The sequence below is a fragment of the Petromyzon marinus genome, chromosome 45, assembly GCF_048934315.1.
Source record: "Petromyzon marinus isolate PM22_M1 ecotype Great Lakes invasive population chromosome 45, UKy_Petmar_22M1.pri1.0, whole genome shotgun sequence".
Lineage (NCBI taxonomy): Eukaryota > Metazoa > Chordata > Hyperoartia > Petromyzontiformes > Petromyzontidae > Petromyzon > Petromyzon marinus.
In genome coordinates, this window is record NC_133711.1 from 10,873,007 (window position 1) to 10,892,606 (window position 19,600).

The 19,600-nt window shown below is 49.8% G+C and overlaps 1 protein-coding gene across 1 annotated transcript in view; it reads left to right on the forward strand.

Annotated features, from left to right (window-relative positions):
- The first annotated feature begins 2,269 nt into the window (after nt 1–2,269).
- Nucleotides 2,270–19,600, forward strand: part of LOC116952137 (rho family-interacting cell polarization regulator 2-like) — a 38,617-nt gene continuing 21,286 nt past the window's right edge. Inside the window, exons 1-6 of the mRNA XM_076074095.1 lie at nt 2,270–2,380; nt 6,271–6,368; nt 7,980–8,123; nt 11,076–11,154; nt 15,257–15,280; nt 16,570–16,623. Coding sequence (XP_075930210.1) covers nt 6,277–6,368; nt 7,980–8,123; nt 11,076–11,154; nt 15,257–15,280; nt 16,570–16,623 — 393 coding nt within the window. The 5' untranslated portion in view covers nt 2,270–2,380; nt 6,271–6,276. The remainder of the gene's footprint in view (nt 2,381–6,270; nt 6,369–7,979; nt 8,124–11,075; nt 11,155–15,256; nt 15,281–16,569; nt 16,624–19,600) is intronic.

Below are 19,600 nucleotides of genomic sequence, written 5' to 3' on the forward strand. Positions count from 1 at the left end.
GAATCTCACCCAGATCTGGTGGAACGCTGGTGAACAGAATAGCACAACTTGGACGTCCAAGAATGAACACATCATTTCAGACCCAAACATCCTCCAAGACACTGGTGGTGTGAACCATAAACCTCGCCAGAACATCTACAGACCGATGCACACATCTTCCCAAATTGAAAAGAAATTAAAAAGACACAAGCCACATGGAGTGCGATCGTGGCCATGCAACTCAAGCTATGGCCCATATGGTAAACCACTGCCGTCTGCGCTCCTTCAACGGAGGAGGAACAGCAAAGCCCTCTCGTCGTAGCCAGCAGACCTCGGCATTGCCATTAAGCTCCTGAACATGTTTGCCACTATAGGCAAGAATAGTATTGCGATTGAAAGAGTTAAACTCATCATCGCGACTGTTAAAATTCCAGTGGGCCTTGGGCAGGACGCTTTGTGGCTAAGACGGGATGATGGCCAATGGTCAGGACTCACAACGGAGTGGCACCAAAAGAGGAACATTCTGGGAGTACATGTGTAAAGACAGTTAGTGTGTAAAGGCAATGCACGTGTAGAGGCAGTGCGTGTGTAAAGACAATGCATGGTCTAGCGGTCACGAGTGGTAATTACAGGTGTGAAGACAATCTAGAAGGCTAGCGGTCACAAGCAGAAATAACAGGCTAGGTGACAGAGAAGGGAACGATCTGGAACCTCCAGGAGAGTTCAAGAAGTAAGGGCGTGGCCAGGGATGGAGGCATGGCCACGCCAAGGATAAAAAGGGGGCGAGGAGCGAGGTTCGGGCTACTGTGGAAATCGGGGTCGTCGCAGTCCGGGAGCTGTCTTCGCATCGTCGCTGTCTTGAAGTCATCGCTGTGAAGCGACTAAGTTGAAATAAAGAAACCCTCTACAGTTCGTGCCTCCGAGAGTAGTTACAAATGCATGCTGGGAAATTACAATGCAAAAGGGAAGATTGTTACATTTCAGGACAGGTGAGAGATGGCGCTGGGTTTAGGAGGCCATCATCATCCAGCAGTTGATTGATCATGGTTGATGATGATGGCCACCCAAACCCAGCGCCTTCCCTCACTCGTGGTCAGCCATGTTATGTATACTGATTACCTAGTGATTGCTGATGATCTGGTGATTGCTGATGATCTGGTGATTGTTGGTCACTCAGAGAAGGAGTTGGAGGCGCTGATGCTGAAGCTGGAGTGTGCCACTAAGGGGTGGGGCCTTACCATCAGCCCCACCAAAACTAGGCACCTGCCTGGGTATGTTGTGACATCAAACACTCCAACTCCCTCACTCTCCATTGGTGATGGTGCAGTTGTGGAGACTGGAGAGGTTTCTATACATGGGAAGTGTGCTTTTGACCAGCTCCAGTTTGATGGCAGAGGTCTCACTCCGAATCAGTCTGGCGGCAGAATCTTTTCATCGACTGCGTAAGGCTCTGTGGAAGCTAGCTGGTCCGACTCTCCGCAGTCATGCCCTCGCCTCTCTATGCTTGCGGAACGCGGATCTCCCCTAAGGGAACATCTGCGCCGGTTAGAAACATTAAGGCTTGCCTACCTACGATCCATCCTGGGTTTAACCAGGCTGGATTGTGTGAGAAGCTCACAGATCCTTGAAAGATCTGGATACAGTCCCATCGGTGAGTTCCTCCTGCAATCGAGGCTGCATTAGCTGGGGCATGTAGCTAGCATGCCTATCCACCGCATGCTTAAACAGCTTTTGTTTGACGGTATAGGGGAGGCTAAACGGGCGCAGAACAGGCGAGAGAAGATAAGCAATTGGGCATTTGGAGACAGTCGCCCTCCAATAACGGAGGGCCAGAGGAGCGATGCTCACAACGAGCGGAGCGCTCGGCGTCTGAAACACAGCGAGCTGGCACAGTGGGGGGCAAAGGTGGTGCATCACCCAGTCATCTCAGTCAGTCGACCCATGACACCTGGGTCTGTCCCGTGACCTCCTGCCAGCGAGCCTTTGACACTTCACGTGGCCTCAAAGTGCACCAAGCCTGGCACAAGCGTCGTGGTGACATCGCCGCCACGGAGTGGCGATTGTTGTTTGCGTGGTGTGTCCGTGTGTGCGCCGTGCTGGCCTTTATAGGTGCTCGCAAACTCCACTTACCCCAACAGTCTGCTGTACAGGCTACACGTGGGGAGGGGGGGGGCTTTGTGCAGGCGTGGCGGCGTTCACTCGCAACGCCGAGCGCTGACCGCATGGCGAGGGGGGTGCGGCGGGAGGGAGTGAGGGGGTGGGGGGGTGGGGAATTGTGGCCGGACGGGGCGCGGTCACGCTGTTGGGGTTTGGTTCCAGAGTCTTGGAGTCCCCCTTCTCTTTCGCAGTCAGCGCCGATCGAGTCGCCCCAGCGCCTCTCCTCCCACGCCTCTCTCACAAGGTGAGACAAAGATCCCCCGTCCCGGAGTAGCCTTCACAGATTGTAGGGGCAAGTGCTGTTAGCGAGCAGCGCCTATGAAGGCCGGCAGGGCACACGAGGGGGTGGGTGGTCAAACACCACCGCCCGGCCGCCTTCGTCTCCCGGGCGACGATGTTTTTTTTACACATCGCACCCAGCTACTCATTTGAGGCTGAGTCGACATAGGGGAGGCCCAAGACCTGTTCGGATAATCGTCACTGGCGTTGGCCGTGATCGGGAATCGAATTCGGGTCGCCGGGATTTTGTAGCAAGTGTCAGACCAGAGAACGCCGCCAAACGGCGAACAGTGCAAGGGCAATGCACCATCAGGGCATTTTATAGCTCGGGGTGAGCAGCTCCACCATGGGACATTTGTTTTGAGACTGGTGTAACAAGGACCCATCAAGAGGGGCGCGATCTCACACCACCAGGGGCGCCTTCTTGAAAAAGAGTCGCGAGCTTCTGCAACATCACCGAACACAACACTTAGCCTGACGTTGTTACACACAGCTGCTCCGGAGTTTTGCTTGCGTTCAACGAAACGATGCACGCCTGAATAATAGCCCTATTTATAGAAATCGGATCTTGAAGCCACCATTTGTTGCAGCGGGTCGCGTGGTTCCACGCGTGGTCGCCAATTGCTGTCAGCACGAAGCGTGGTGGTGGTGGTGATTTCCCCGTAATCGCGTTCTGTACTCAGCTTTTAATAATGATGATAATTATCGTGGCACAAACATAAATACAATTCATAGCTGTCAACCCATATGGTTTACCAGTATTCTTGTGCAGGGAAATTGAGTTTTGAGGTCCAGACGGCGCATAGCCGTTTCAATACGGGCAACAAAACATAGTTTGTCTATTTGTTTGTGTTTTTCCCCTTGTGATGGGACTTTGTAGAATGAACGTTGAGATTTATAAGGTCACGGGATGACTAATCAGGTCTGAATTGGTCTGTAATAAGGTGAGCACTGATAAGGGGTTGGCAAGTATGACAATTGATCATCGATTATCCGACGAAACCGGCAAAACTGCTCCAAAGGCTGTGACCCAGTGATCGTCAAACACCCATGATGGCTGTTGCCACCAGAACCTAGTTACTACCTGTCAATCCCTTATCAGTGCTGCCTACCTTATTACAGATCAATGCAGACCTTACTGGTCACCCCGTGCCCCTTATAAATCTCAACATTCATCCTACAAAGTCCCATCACAAGGGAGAAAGACAAAGACATTTTTTGACTCGTATTGAAACAGCTGTATGGATGTGAAAACTCAATTTCCCTGTACAGGTAAACCATATGGTTTACCTGTACAGGTAACCTATATGGGTTACCTGTAAAGGTAAACCATATGGGTTAAGATCTACGCTTACATAGCCCCCATACAGAGTCTCAGGGAATATTTGTATATTGTATTTATGCCAATTTCACAGAGCAAAACACATTTAAAACCAAAACACATACGCAGAACACCTAAAAACATAACATTATGCAAAAATGTGCAAAAAGTTAGCCATGTTAAATAGTGATTTATTTATTTAGTCGGTAATTAAATGGTCAGTGACTAAATAATTATTTTGAAAATCCGGTGCCCGCCCCTTCCCCAACCACCGCGTAGCCGCTGGATGATCGATGATCGACTCCGTCACATTTCTTGTATTAACAAACAAAAAAAACCCGACGCGTTTAACGAAGCAAAGTGCCGAACAACCGAGCCGACTGTTAGTTGGCGCGTTCCTTCTGTACACATCACAGAGGCGACCACGCGCACGATGCGTGGTCGCTACCGCGCCGGAAGTGTCCACTGAACTAATTGGAAGATTTATTTTTCTTTCCCGGGGAAAGTAAAATAAACCACTCCGTGACTTCCAACGCCACCCAGCCCCCAGCTCCGCGCGCTTCGTCTCTCGCTCCCTCGGCAGTTTCACCGACGGTTGTGCTCGTGCCCTCGGGGAAGTCTCACTTGGGTCTCTCTCTCTCTCCCTAGTAGCTGGGTGCGATGTGTCAATGTTGCTGGTGCAGCGTTATCCCAATCGAGTTATAAATATGCGGGTGATTTTTGTTGTTTCGCCTGTCAGCCTTGCGATGTTTTTTTTTTGGCCGATTCCAGTTGTTACGTTGTACGGTGTTATTGCGGCCCGCGGGGGGAAAACCCCCGGAGAATCTGGAGGATAAAACCCCGTCCACAAAAGTGAGGGAGGGGGGGGAGAAGCCTAGAGACTCCACCCGGGGTTGGGTGAGACACGGGTGTGACCTCTCCAGCGCCACCCTGCCGCACACGCCGACTTGACGATTACGAGCGGGTGGAATAGAGCGTGGGTGCTCACCCTAAACCACAAGGTAGGGTGATGATGGCATCGTCGATGTCACTCGCGGGAGTCGGGGTACGATGCGCTTTGGAGCACAGAGGGCAGGCGGCAGCGCAAGGCAAGCCAGCTGGGCACGTTATGCCTCCCCGCCTTCACGGACAGAAGTCAAGCATTGTCTTTGCACGTCTCGTCAGTCGACGTGGCCTTCTGGGAGTGCATGAAATCAGCAGCAATTTGTCGAGCACAAGCAAAACTCTGGGCCAGCTTCAACGTTCGCTGTCTCCATTCGGCAGAGTGAATGTGGCGGCTCGATTGAACCACTGCTGGTGCAGAGTAGGCAACGCCCCCCCCCCCTCACTCATCTCCCTTCCCCCTCCATATTCCCTCCTCCATCCTGAGTGAAGTTAAACCGTTATCCCATAAACCGGTAACCGTTTTTCCTGAATCCCAAGCGCCGCGTCCTGAGAGTCTGAAATTGGCACCGTGGTCGTTTGCCGCGGCATTCCGAGTCCGTGGACTGAGTAGGGAGTTCGCGCGGCACGGCGCAGGCCAGAGGGCGAGTGGAGGTGGCGCCCTGTGGTTGTTGCCGGCGTCCTGCCGCTGACGAAGCCAGAAGCCAGAAGCCCGGAGTGGCCCGCCGCGTCTCAACTTGAGCCGGGGTGGGGGCCCATTGAGTCACGCTCAGGCGGCTGTAGATGGGAATCATCGCTTTCCTGCGTCTGGGCGGCTCGGCAGATTTATTTCCACGAGACCGGAGAGTGGTGGTGGTGGTGGTGGGGGGTGGTGGTGGGGGGTGGTGGTAGTGGTGGGGGTGGTGGTGGTGGGGGTGGTGGTGGTGGTGGGGGTGGTGGTGGTGGGTGGTGGGGGGTGGTGGTGGTGGGGGGTGGTGGTGGTGGGGGTGGTGGTGGTGGTGGGGGTGGTGGGGGTGGTGGTGGGTGGTGGTGGGGGGTGGGGGGGGTGGGGGGGTGGTGGTGGGGGGTGGTGGTGGTGTTGGGTGGTGGTGGTGTTTGTGGCAGTGCTTGCGTGTTGCGAGCGTGCGAGGTTCGTGCAGGGAGAAAAATAAATAAAACTCGCGTCGGGTCTCGATCACCACGCTCATGTCTGGGTGGCGGCTTCAACTAACACTTAGGGTGTTTATTCATACTGGAGGAATCCCATGAGCTATCAAGCTCTTTTTCACAGATGTCCGGACAGTGAGGGGGGGGGGGTAAGAACGTGATAACACAAACAGTACAAACACACAATAGTAGTGCAAAGTACAAGCAAGCTTAATAAACAAATCAGCCAAACACAAACAAATGAAGCTAAACCATCCCCATCCTACCAGGCAAATCCCACTTAGCTATTAACTTATTTTTCAGAGGCGACCTGGCAGGCGGGGAGGGAGGGAGACTGGGTGAGTGGGTGACGGGGAAGATTGGGAGGCTGCTGGGACGTTGAGGCAGACAAACTCAGCGAGGATGGGGACATCAGGAGGGTGGCGTCAGGGAGGGGCGCTGGGTGAGGCTGTCGCAAGGAGGAAGTGAGTAAGGGTGTGGCCTCTCTTCCTACCACACCACCCCAGGTCACCATGCCCCTTGGGGGTCAAACCAAGCTGCACCCCGCGGTGACGAGGAGTCGATCCTTCCATGGGTTCAGGGGTCAGCAGGACTCCACGGGCAGGTGAGACCCCCCCCCTCCTTCACCCCCCCTCCTCTCCTGGCTGTCGAGGTTGTCTCACTCTGGGCTCATGGCCGCAGCCTGCGCCCGTGTGGTTTGTCGATCTGTGAGATTGCATCGCCTGCAGCGGAAACCGCGACGCAGCTGCGTCCCCGGGTTAGACTCCCAGTCCCGTGTTGGACTCCCAGGCCCGTGTTGGACTCCCAGGCCCGTGTTGGACTCCCAGGCCCGTGTTAGACTCCCAGGCCCGTGTTAGACTCCCAGGCCCGTGTTAGACTCCCAGGCCCGGGTTGGACTCCCAGGCCCGTGTTAGACTCCCAGTCCCGTGTTAGACTCCCAGGCCCGGGTTGGACTCCCAGGCCCGGGTTGGACTCCCAGTCCCGGGTTAGACTCCCAGTCCCGTGTTAGACTCCCAGGCCCGGGTTGGACTCCCAGGCCCGGGTTGGACTCCCAGGCCCGTGTTAGACTCCCAGGCCCGTGTTAGACTCCCAGGCCCGTGTTAGACTCCCAGGCCCGTGTTGGACTCCCAGTCCCGGGTTAGACTCCCAGGCCCGTGTTAGACTCCCAGGCCCGGGTTAGACTCCCAGGCCCGTGTTAGACTCCCAGGCCCGTGTTGGACTCCCAGTCCCGTGTTAGACTCCCAGGCCCGGGTTAGACTCCCAGGCCCGTGTTAGACTCCCAGGCCCGTGTTAGACTCCCAGGCCCGGGTTAGACTCCCATGCCCGTGTTGGACTCCCAGGCCCGGGTTAAACTCCCAGGCCCCTGTTAGACTCCCAGGCCCGGGTTGTCGAGCGGAGCGGCGGCGGAGTGGAGCCCAGCGCCGTCACCTCGAGCCCCCCCCCGCTCAAGTGAAATGTGTTCAGAAATAAAGATAACATTCCGGGCCTGTGACGGGAGCCTCAGGCTCCTCAATAACCACGCAGATGTTCGGGGTGGCGGGGAGGAAGTCTGCGCCTGTGCGTCTCCTTTGTCTATGTAAATCACCGATGTGTCCCCGTGTCTCGCCGTGTCCCTGGGGGTGCACCCCCTTGTCTACATCTGTCTCCGCCTTTGTCCCACCCTCGTCTCCTTTGTCTCTGGACCCAGCCTCTGGCTCCGTTGCCCGACTTTGTGCCCATTGTTTCTCTGTCCCCCCCCCCCCGTGTCCCCCCCCCCGTGTCCCCCCCCCCCGTGTCCCCCCCCCCGTGTCCCCCCCCGTGTCCCCCCCCCCCGTGCCCCCCCCCGTGTCCCCTCCCCCCGTGCCCCCCCCCCCCGTGTGCCCCCCCCCCCGTGTCCCCCCCCCGTGCCCCCCCCCGTGTCCCCCCCCCGTGCCCCCCCCCCCGTGTCCCCCCCCCCCCCGTGTCCCCCCCCCCCGTGTCCCCCCCCCCCTTGTCCCCCCCCCCCGTGTCCCCCCCCCCGTGTCCCCCCCCCCGTGTCCCCCCCCCCCCCCGTGTCCCCCCCCCCGTGTCCCCCCCCCCCCGTGTCCCCCCCCCCCGTGTCCCCCCCCCCCCGTGTCCCCCCCCCCGTGTCCCCCCCCCCCCCGTGTCCCCCCCCCCCCCGTGTCCCCCCCCCCCCCGTGTCCCCCCCCCCCCCCCCCGTGTCCCCCCCCCCCGTGTCCCCCCCCCCGTGTCCCAGGTCCCGCGTGTCCTCGTGTCGCTCCCCGGAGCGCGCGCGCCGCGGGATTGGCTCCCCCGGCTCCGCACCCCCGGCCACGCCCCCTCGCGCTGCTCAGCCGCAGCTGTTCCGCACGACGCTGGGAGCACTGCGCTCCGGACTGCAGTGAGCGACTTTCACTCCCTCCTCCTCCCCCACCGTGTAGCCTTGGCAGGCTGTAGGGGCAAGTGCTGTTAGCGCGAGCACCTACGAAAGCGGGCACGGCGCACGAGGGGATGGGTGGCCAGCACCAACGCCCGGCCGCCTTTGTCTCCCCAATGGCGATGTTTATGCATCTTGCCAGGTACTCATTTGAGGCTGAGTCGACCTCGGGGAGGCCCAGGGCTAGGTTCAGATAATCGCCACTTGTCTTGGCCGTGAGCGGGAATCTTAAGTCGGGTCACAGGGTTCGAAGCGCAGCGCGCTATACGTTCACCTGAACACAAACGGCTGAACACACACAATACACCTGAACACAACAACAACAACCGCCATTCGCCACTATGTGGCGGTGACGTCACCACGACGCTTGTGCCAGGCCATGTGCACCTTGAGGCCACGTGAAGTGTCGAACGCCCGCTGGCAGGAGGTCACGGGGCAGACCCAGGTGCCACGGGTCGACTGACTGAGATGACTGAGATGACTGGCTGATGCACCACCTGTGCCCCCTACTGTGCCAACCTGCTGTGCTTTAGCCACCCGGCGCTCCGCTCGTTGTTGTGAGCGTCGCTCCTCCGCCCTCTGTTGTTGTTGTTGGAGGGCGACTGCCTCCAACTGCCCAGTAGCGTCCTTCAGGAGCCTCCTCCACAGAGGCCGATCTTAACACCGCTGGTACCAGTCATCGGCAAGTCTACTCAGCTCCACGTCCTCCTGTAACACATCACTCCATCTCTTCTCTAGCCCGTGCCGCGCCCGTTTAGCCCCCTCGATCCGGCCGAACAAAAGCTGTTTAGGCATGCGGTAGCTGGGCATGCGGGCTACATCACCCAGCCAATGCAGCCTTGCCTGCCGGAGGAGCTCACCGACGGGACTTTGTACACAACTTTCAAGGATATGTGAGCTCCTCACACAATCCAGCCTGGTTAAACCCAGGACGGATCGTAGGCAGGCCAGCCTAAATGTTTCTAACCAGCGAAGATGTTCCATTAGGGGGGTCCACGTTTCGTAAGCGTAGAGAAGGGAGGGAATGACTGTGGCCCAGAAGACCTGAAGCTTCGTGCGGAGTGACAGACCAGGTAGCTTCCACACAGTGTTACGCAACCAATGAAAAGATAATGCCGCTCAACTGATTCGGAGTGAGACCTCTGCTATCAAACCAGAGCTGGTCATGAGCACACTGCCCAGGTATGGGGAAACTCTCCACTCTATCCACAACTGCCCTATCACCAATTGGGTGTTGTGGGGGTGGAGTGTCCGATGGTACAAAATATCCAGGCAGGTGCTTAGTGGATAGCTCCAGGTTCAGCAGCAGCGCCTCATCCTTGCAGCGCCTCACGGCTCCTCATTCTCTGACGTGGGATGCTTCAGACGATTAGAGTGGGCCTGTCGCTTTTTCTCAGCCAGCCTGAACACCTCCTCTGTTAGCCAGGGTCTCTGAGGAGGTCTGGACTGTATACCCAAAGCAGCCATTGCAGCTGCATGAGCCACAGTCCTAAACCTCGCCCATTTCCCCTCGACATCAGGAGGAGTGGGGGACGATGCCAACTCCAGCCACAAGCGATGATGAAATTCTCGCTTGCAACTTTCATCAGCTAGCTGAGGCCATGCCACTATGGGTTTGAATGGGGTCCTGGGTGTACACCCACCACTGGAGTGGGGAAATGGCAGACGCATCTTACAGATTACAAGTCGATAGTCAGTGGGCAGATCAGCTCCACGGTAGGTCCTGGTGTCAGGGACATGGGCCCACATCCGCTGTTCCATCACTATGTAGTCCAGCAGATTTTCTTGCTTGGACCCGGCATGCATCCACGATGTTGTGTGGACGCGCCGATGCCGGAACAGTGTGTTGGTAATTACAAGCCCATGGGCTGCACAAAAATCGAGCAAACTCCAACCGTTGTTATTGAGCTAATCTGGCCCATGTCTTCCCACACCTCACCGCCAAGCTCCCACACCCCCTTCATTCTTTTGTTCAGAAGAAGACCCACTCCCTGTTGTTTGGCAGTCTCCTGCCCCGAGTAGAGGACTGTCCACCCCTCATGGAGGCAGGAGCCAGAGCCGGTCCACCAGACCTCCTGAATACCACAGAGATCCAGGTGGTACCGGTTCAGCTCCCGACAGCAGTGGCAGCCTCTCCTCCATAGTGTGCGTTCGAACATTCCACGTGGCCATCCGTAGTGGCTTTATATTGTTTCTGGAGGAGCCCCCAGGATAAGGATTCAGTCTCCTGGCTCCGCCAAATGAGGTTTGGCCAGGAGACGTCATAGACGCCTGTCCCCCCGGGGGCCTCCGGCACAAGCTTAGCAAGTTTTTTACATCGTAGTTTTGTGGAAGTTAATTAAAGGTGGAGGGGTTACCAGCCCCTCGCACCCGTCCAGAGCCCCCATTTGGCTGCTGTAGTGGTTTCAAACGCCATGAAGGGAAAGGCCAATCTAAATTGGCCCTCCCCCCATGACACTTCCCACCGCAGCGTTGCCGTCCGGCAATACGAGGAGGTAGGGGGTTGTTTTTGTGAACACACACAAAAGATCCCCCGTGTAGCCTTAACAGCCTTAACAGACTGTTGGGGAAAGTGCTGTTAGCGAGTACCTATAAATGCCGGCACGGCACACGAGGGGGTGGGTGGCCAACACCACGCCTGGCCGCCTTTGTCTCCCTAGTAGCGATGTTTACACATCGCACCAGGTACTCATTTAAGGCTGAGTCGACCTAGGGGAGGCCCAGGACCAGTTCAGATAATCGTTACTGGTGTTGGCCATGAGCGGAAATCAAACCCGGGTAACCAGGCTGGTAGCGCAGCGCGCTAACCGCTACACTACCGCTCCCCATGTATGTTCAGGTGACTATCAAACACCCACAGAGACTGCCCCTCCCTTAACTGCCCCCCCTACCTGCACCTTCACTCTCATCCCTCAGGGAGTACCTCACCTGGTACCAAGCACAGCATCGTGACCTCACCATTGCCATCAACAGCACCAAGAGAGACTCCCGCCTGGTAATGCATCGTCGCCATTATCACCGTCATCATCGTCGTCATCAATGTCATCATCATCCAACCACATCCATCACCATCACGATCATCATGCCTCCATCCATTTCAACATCATCATACATCTGTAATCATCTATCCATCACCATGACGATACCTCCACCTATCAGCATCATCATGCCCCTATCGTCACTGTGACCATCGTGTTCGCCACTTATTGTAGAGGTTCACAGGTCGGATCCAGCAGGTCACCCTGGTAAACACCGTGGGTATATAACTGTAGCAATTTTACTGCATATATAGCAATTTTACTGCATATATAGCAAGTTTACAGTGTATATATAACAAGTTTACAGTGTGTATATAACACGTTTACAGTGTATATATAACAAGTTTACAGTGTGTATATAACAAGTTTACAGTGTGTATATAACAAGTTTACAGTGTGTATATATAACAAGTTTACAGTGTGTATATAACAAGTTTACAGTGTATATATAACAAGTTTACAGTGTGTATATATAACAAGTTTACAGTGTGTGTATATAACAAGTTTACAGTGTGTGTATATAACAAGTTTACAGTGTGTGTATATAACAAGTTTACAGTGTGTGTATATAACAAGTTTACAGTGTGTGTATATAACAAGTTTACAGTGTGTATATAACAAGTTTACAGTGTGTATATATAACAAGTTTACAGTGTATATATAACAAGTTTACAGTGTATATAACAAGTTTACAGTGTGTATATATAACAAGTTTACAGTGTGTATATATAACAAGTTTACGGTGTGTACATATATAACAAGTTTACAGTGTATATAACAAGTTTACAGTATATATAACAAGTTTACAGTGTATATATAACAAGTTTACAGTGTGTATATAACAAGTTTACAGTGTATATATAACAAGTTTACAGTGTATATATAACAAGTTTACAGTATGTATATATAACAAGTTTACAGTATATATATAACAAGTTTACAGTGTGTATATATAACAAGTTTACAGTGTATATAACAAGTTTACAGTATATATAACAAGTTTACAGTGTATATATAACAAGTTTACAGTGTGTATATAACAAGTTTACAGTGTATATATAACAAGTTTACAGTGTATATATAACAAGTTTACAGTATGTATATATAACAAGTTTACAGTGTATATATAACAAGTTTACAGTGTGTATATATAACAAGTTTACAGTGTGTGTATAACAAGTTTACAGTGTGTGTATATAACAAGTTTACAGTGTGTGTATAACAAGTTTACAGTGTGTGTATATATAACAAGTTTACAGCGTATATATAACAAGTTTACAGTGTGTATATATAACAAGTTTACAGTGTGTATATAACAAGTTTACAGTGTATATATAACAAGTTTACAGTGTGTATATATAACAAGTTTACAGTGTGTGTATATAACAAGTTTACAGTGTGTGTATATAACAAGTTTACAGTGTGTGTATATAACAAGTTTACAGTGTGTGTATATAACAAGTTTACAGTGTGTGTATATAACAAGTTTACAGTGTGTATATAACAAGTTTACAGTGTGTATATATAACAAGTTTACAGTGTATATATAACAAGTTTACAGTGTATATAACAAGTTTACAGTGTATATAACAAGTTTACAGTATATATAACAAGTTTACAGTGTATATATAACAAGTTTACAGTGTGTATATATAACAAGTTTACAGTGTGTGTATAACAAGTTTACAGTGTGTGTATATAACAAGTTTACAGTGTGTATATATAACAAGTTTACAGTGTGTGTATATATAACAAGTTTACAGCGTATATATAACAAGTTTACAGTGTGTATATAACAAGTTTACAGTGTATATATAACAAGTTTACAGTGTCTATATATAACAAGTTTACAGTGTATATAACAAGTTTACAGTGTATATAACAAGTTTACAGTGTGTATATATAACAAGTTTACAGTGTATATAACAAGTTTACAGTGTGTATATATAACAAGTTTACAGTGTATATATAACAAGTTTACAGTGTATATATAAAACAAGTTTACAGTATATAACAAGTTTACAGTGTATATATATATAACAAGTTTACAGTGTGTATATAACAAGTTTACAGTGTATATAACAAGTTTACAGTGTATATATAACAATTTTACAGTGTATATATAACAAGTTTACAGTGTGTATATAACAAGTTTACAGTGTGTATATATAACAAGTTTACAGTGTATATAACAAGTTTACAGTGTGTATATATAACAAGTTTACAGTGTGTGTATATATAACAAGTTTACAGTATATATAACAAGTTTACAGTGTATATATAAAACAAGTTTACAGTATATAACAAGTTTACAGTGTATATATAACAAGTTTACAGTGTATATATAACAAGTTTACAGTGTGTATATAACAAGTTTACAGTGTGTATATAACAAGTTTACAGTGTGTATATAACAAGTTTACAGTGTGTGTATATAACAAGTTTACAGTATATATAACAAGTTTACAGTGTGTATATATAACAAGTTTACAGTGTGTATATAACAAGTTTACAGTGTATATATAACAAGTTTACAGTGTGTATATAACAAGTTTACAGTGTGTATATAACAAGTTTACAGTGTATATATAACAAGTTTACAGTGTGTATATAACAAGTTTACAGTGTATATATAACAAGTTTACAGTGTGTATATAACAAGTTTACAGTGTGTATATATAACAAGTTTTCAGTGTGTATATAACAAGTTTACAGTGTATATATATATAAAACAAGTTTACAGTATATATAACAAGTTTACAGTATATATAACAAGTTTACAGTGTATATAACAAGTTTACAGTGTGTATATATAACAAGTTTACAGTGTGTATATAACAAGTTTACAGTGTATATATAACAAGTTTACAGTGTGTATATAACAAGTTTACAGTGTATATAACAAGTTTACAGTGTATATATAACAAGTTTACAGTATATATAACAAGTTTACAGTGTATATATAACAAGTTTACAGTGTGTATATATAACAAGTTTACAGTGTGTATGTATAACAAGTTTACAGTGTTTATATAACAAGTTTACAGTGTATATATAACAAGTTTACAGTGTATCTATAACAAGTTTACAGTGTGTATATATAACAAGTTTACAGTGTGTATATATAACAAGTTTACAGTGTGTGTATATAACAAGTTTACAGTGTATATATAGCAAGTTTACAGTGTATATATAACAAGTTTACAGTGTATATATAACAAGTTTACAGTGTATATATAACAAGTTTACAGTGTGTGTATATATAACAAGTTTACAGTGTGTATATATAACAAGTTTACAGTGTATATATAACAAGTTTACAGTGTGTATATATAACAAGTTTACAGTGTGTATATATAACAAGTTTACAGTGTATATATATAACAAGTTTACAGTGTGTATATATAACAAGTTTACAGTGTGTATATATAACAAGTTTACAGTGTGTGTATATATAACAAGTTTACAGTGTGTATATATAACAAGTTTACAGTGTGTGTATATAACAAGTTTACAGTGTGTATATATAACAAGTTTACAGTGTGTATATATAACAAGTTTACAGTGTGTATATATAACAAGTTTACAGTGTATATATAACAAGTTTACAGTGTATATATAACAAGTTTACAGTGTGTATATAACAAGTTTACAGTGTATATATAACAAGTTTACAGTGTGTATATATAACAAGTTAACGGTATATAACCGTCTGCTTCACAGTGGACATTTAAAGGCCCCGTGACAGGGTCGTCAAAAAGAGAAGGCCGTTGTGTACCGGCGTCACGATCCAAATTTGTATTAAAATAAATAAAATACTTCCAAATGGCTCAGTTGGATAAATCCACAGCATTCGGTGGCTCCTCCTGGCAGACTAATGCTCACTGGGCACGCAGGTGCTGAATCACCTTGTGCCACACAGGAACAGCTGCCAGCAGGTGATCCTCTAGACGCTTCGTTACAATATGGGCGCATTCTAAATGCGATTGTGATTATGAGATCACCATCATCCACGCGGTTATGTATTAACGACGACGACGACGTGTTTGTATCTTTCAGGGAATGCTGTACGAGCTGGACAAGGTAAGGAGATGCCTTTGATTCGCACTTAAAGCACGGCCCCTTAAATCATTCGCCGCTTAAGCCGCACGTGCGCCATAGCAAGCAGGTGGCATGACCGCGTTGGTGATTCATCGCGCACGACACCATGGCCGCGCGCGCACATCCTGCGTGGGAAAGAACTGACAGAAACAAAGAGGCAAATCGCCTCGGTCCACGTCTCCCGCCCCCGCACGGTAGATCCGGCCGGGGTGGGCCCAGCGGTAGAGCGAGCAGACCGCAATCTCAAGGTTTGCCAGGAGCTCACATCCCGCCTTTGGAGGTTGGGGGCGGGGTTCACTCATCATCATCATTGTGGGGGGAAGTCAACTGCGGTTGTCCAAGGGATAGACCATCACGCCCACCTTAGCACAGTTTGCTACGTATGGTGTAAAAGAAGTTCAACAAACATAAAAAAAAATATTTTACCAGGTGAGGCCCACTGAGCTATATGGCTCTTTTTCAGAAGCGACCTGGCCACAAATGATAACTCAACGAAGTGGCTTATTATCACGTGGAAATTTATTGCAGCCAAATACTTGGAACGCGTGACGTTGATTCTAAATGTGGAGACAAAAACCGGAGGACCCGGAGAAAAATCCACACGACGACGAGGAGAGAGAGACAAACTCCAAATATACAGCAGGTGTCAGGGTCAGGATCGAACCTACGACCTCCTGTATATCAGGCGAAGTCGCTAACATCTGGCCACTGGCGCCCATATACGGATAGGAATGTGGAATTTCCACCGCTGATTTGGGGACTGTAAAAGCGATTATAAGCCCCAATGCCTCGGCAATCACAACGGACTTCTTCCACATCTTGAACCCCTCGCGGGACGATCTCCAGCGAGGGGCTCACTCGGCCGGACACGGTTGTCGCGTTGGCGTCGCAGAGCCAGACTGCGGCCCACGTCCAGCGGAGACACCCTGGCCTGTAAGACGTCATTGGTTCAAGCTGGACTCTGCCGCCGATGTGACAACGTTGGATGTCGAATCCGGTCCGCAGTTTATTTTGTTGGCGTGCGTTCAACCAATGCCCCTGACGTGCGCTCCCCCGAAGGCCGTGTGGCTGATGGGATTTGTAAAACGCTGCTCGTTTTTTTCTTCTTCATGTGGAGGGACAGATGTGGGAATGGGACAATGTCCGCTCGTTATTCTATGGCGTTGTCGCGATGCGTGGCGCCGTGGGCCGCGTGCGGGACGCGAGGCGCCATTGTTCCGCGTGGTGTGCGCGAGACACGGGGCCCTGACGTTTCCGCATCTCTTTCCCAGCAAATTAAAGCCAACGAGCGAAGCCTACGGCGGCTGGAGTTTCACATGAGCAAGGTGACCACACCTCTCCGCACACCTGCACACAAAGACGATCCTCGTTTGTATATATACACACTGGGTCAAGTGCCGTTGGAGAGGACTTATGAAGGATGTAATGGCACTCAAGGGGATGAAAGCCAAATATCACGCCCGGCCGCCTTGATCTCCCTAGTGGGGATGTTTACACATTGCACGAGGTTCTCATTTGAGGATGAGTCGACCTTGGGGAGGCCCAGGACTGGTTCAGATGATCTTCGCTGGTGTTGGCCGTGAGCGGGAATCAAACTTGGGTTGCCGGATTCATAGCGCAGCGTTGTAACTGCCACTCAATCACTCCCCACAGACTTGCGCACACACATTTATACACCTACACACGCCGACACGCGCTCTCTTACACACGTTGACACGCACACTCTTACACACGTCGACACTTACACACTTACACACGTAGACACACACACTCTTACACACATAGACACACTCACTCTTACACACGTAGACACACACACTCTTACACACACACTCTTACACACGTAGACACACACACTCTTACACACGTAGACACACACACTCTTACACACGTAGACACACACACTCTTACACACGTAGACACACACACACGTAGACACACACACACTTACACACGTAGACACACACACTCTTACACACGTAGACACGCACACTCTTACACACACACTCTTACGTAGACACGCACACTCTTACACACGTAGACACACACACTCTTACACACGTAGACACACACACTCTAACACACGTAGACACACACACTCTTACACACGTAGACACACACACTCTTACACACACACTCTTACACACGTAGACACACACACTCGTACACACGTAGACACACACACTCTTACACACGTAGACACACACACTCTTAAACACGTAGACACACACACACGTAGACACACACACACACGTAGACACACACACTCTTACACACATAGACACACACACTCTTACACACGCCGACACACACACTCTTACACACGTAGACACACACACTCTTACACACGTAGACACACACACACTTACACACGTAGACACACACACTCTAACACACGTAGACACACACACAATCTTACACACGTAGACACACACACACTTACACACGTAGACACACACACTCTTACACACGTAGACACACTCACTCTTACACACGTAGACACACACACTCTTACACACGTAGACACACACACTCTTACACACGTAGACACACACACTCTTACACACGTAGACACACACACTCTTACACACGTAGACACACACACACTTACACACGTAGACACACACACTCTTACACACGTAGACACACACACTCTTACACACATCGACATGCACACTCTTACACACGTAGACACACTCACTCTAACACACGTCGACACACACACTCTTACACACGTAGACACACGCACTCTTACACACGTAGACACACTCACTCTAACACACATAGACACACACACTCTAACACACGTAGACACACTCACTCTTACACACGTAGACACACTCACTCTAACACACGTCGACACACACACTCTTACACACGTAGACACACGCACTCTTACACACGTAGACACACTCACTCTAACACACATAGACACACACACTCTAACACACGTAGACACACTCACTCTTACACACGTAGACACACACACTCTTACACACGTAGACACACACACTCTTACACACGTCGACACACTCACTCTAACACACGTAGACACACACACTCTTACACACGTAGACACACACACTCTTACACACGTAGACACACTCACTCTTACACACGTAGACACACACACTCTTACACACGTAGACAAAGACAAAGACAAAGATCCCCCATATAGCCTTAACAGACTGTAGGGGCAAGTGCTGTTAGCGAGCACCTATGAAGGCCGGAACGGTACACGAGGGGGTGGGTGGCCAGCACCACGCCCGACCGCCTTTGTCTCCCCAGTGGCAATGTTTACACACCGCACCAGGTACTCATTTGAGGCTGAGTCGACCTAGGGGAGGCCCGTGACCGGTTCAGATAATCGTCACTGGTGTTGGCCGTGAGCGGGAATCGAACCCGGGTCGCCAGGTTCATAGCGCAGCGCGCTAACCGCTACACTATCGCTCCCGTAGACACACACACTCTAACACACGTAGACACACACACTCTTACACACGTAGACACACGCACTCTTACACACGTAGACACACTCACTCTAACACACATAGACACACACACTCTAACACACGTAGACACACTCACTCTTACACACGTAGACACACACACTCTTACACACGTAGACACACACACTCTTACACACGTAGACACACACACTCTTACACACGTAGACACACACACTCTTACACACACACTCTTACACACACACTTAAACACACACTCTTACACACGTAGACACACACTCTTACACACGTCGACACACACACTCTTACACACGTAGACACACGCACTCTTACACACGTAGACACACACACTCTTACACACGTAGACACACACACTCTTACACACGTAGACACACACACTCTTACACACGTAGACACACACACTCTTACACACGTAGACACACACACTCTTACACACACACTCTTACACACGTAGACACACACACTCTTACACACGCCTACAAAGGCAAAGGTCCCCTCGACAGGATATTGGGGAAAGTGTGATGGAGGAATTGATGGCGCCGAGATGTTGTGATGTTTGCGGTGTCGTTGGTGATGACGATGCTGATCGTGATGTCCGCGATGATTGTGATTGTCGTGGCCATGAACGTGGAGGCATAGGCGATGGCGGCGATGATGTTGATGGTTGGCCGGGTCACGTGAGTTGGAGGTGTTACAGGTGATGTGACGTGATGATTTGATGATGTTGCTGCTCATGCTAAGAGGAGGTGCTGTGGCGACGACGCCACCGAAGCTCCCTCCAGGCGGAGGCATTCACGGTGACGCGATGTTGCGA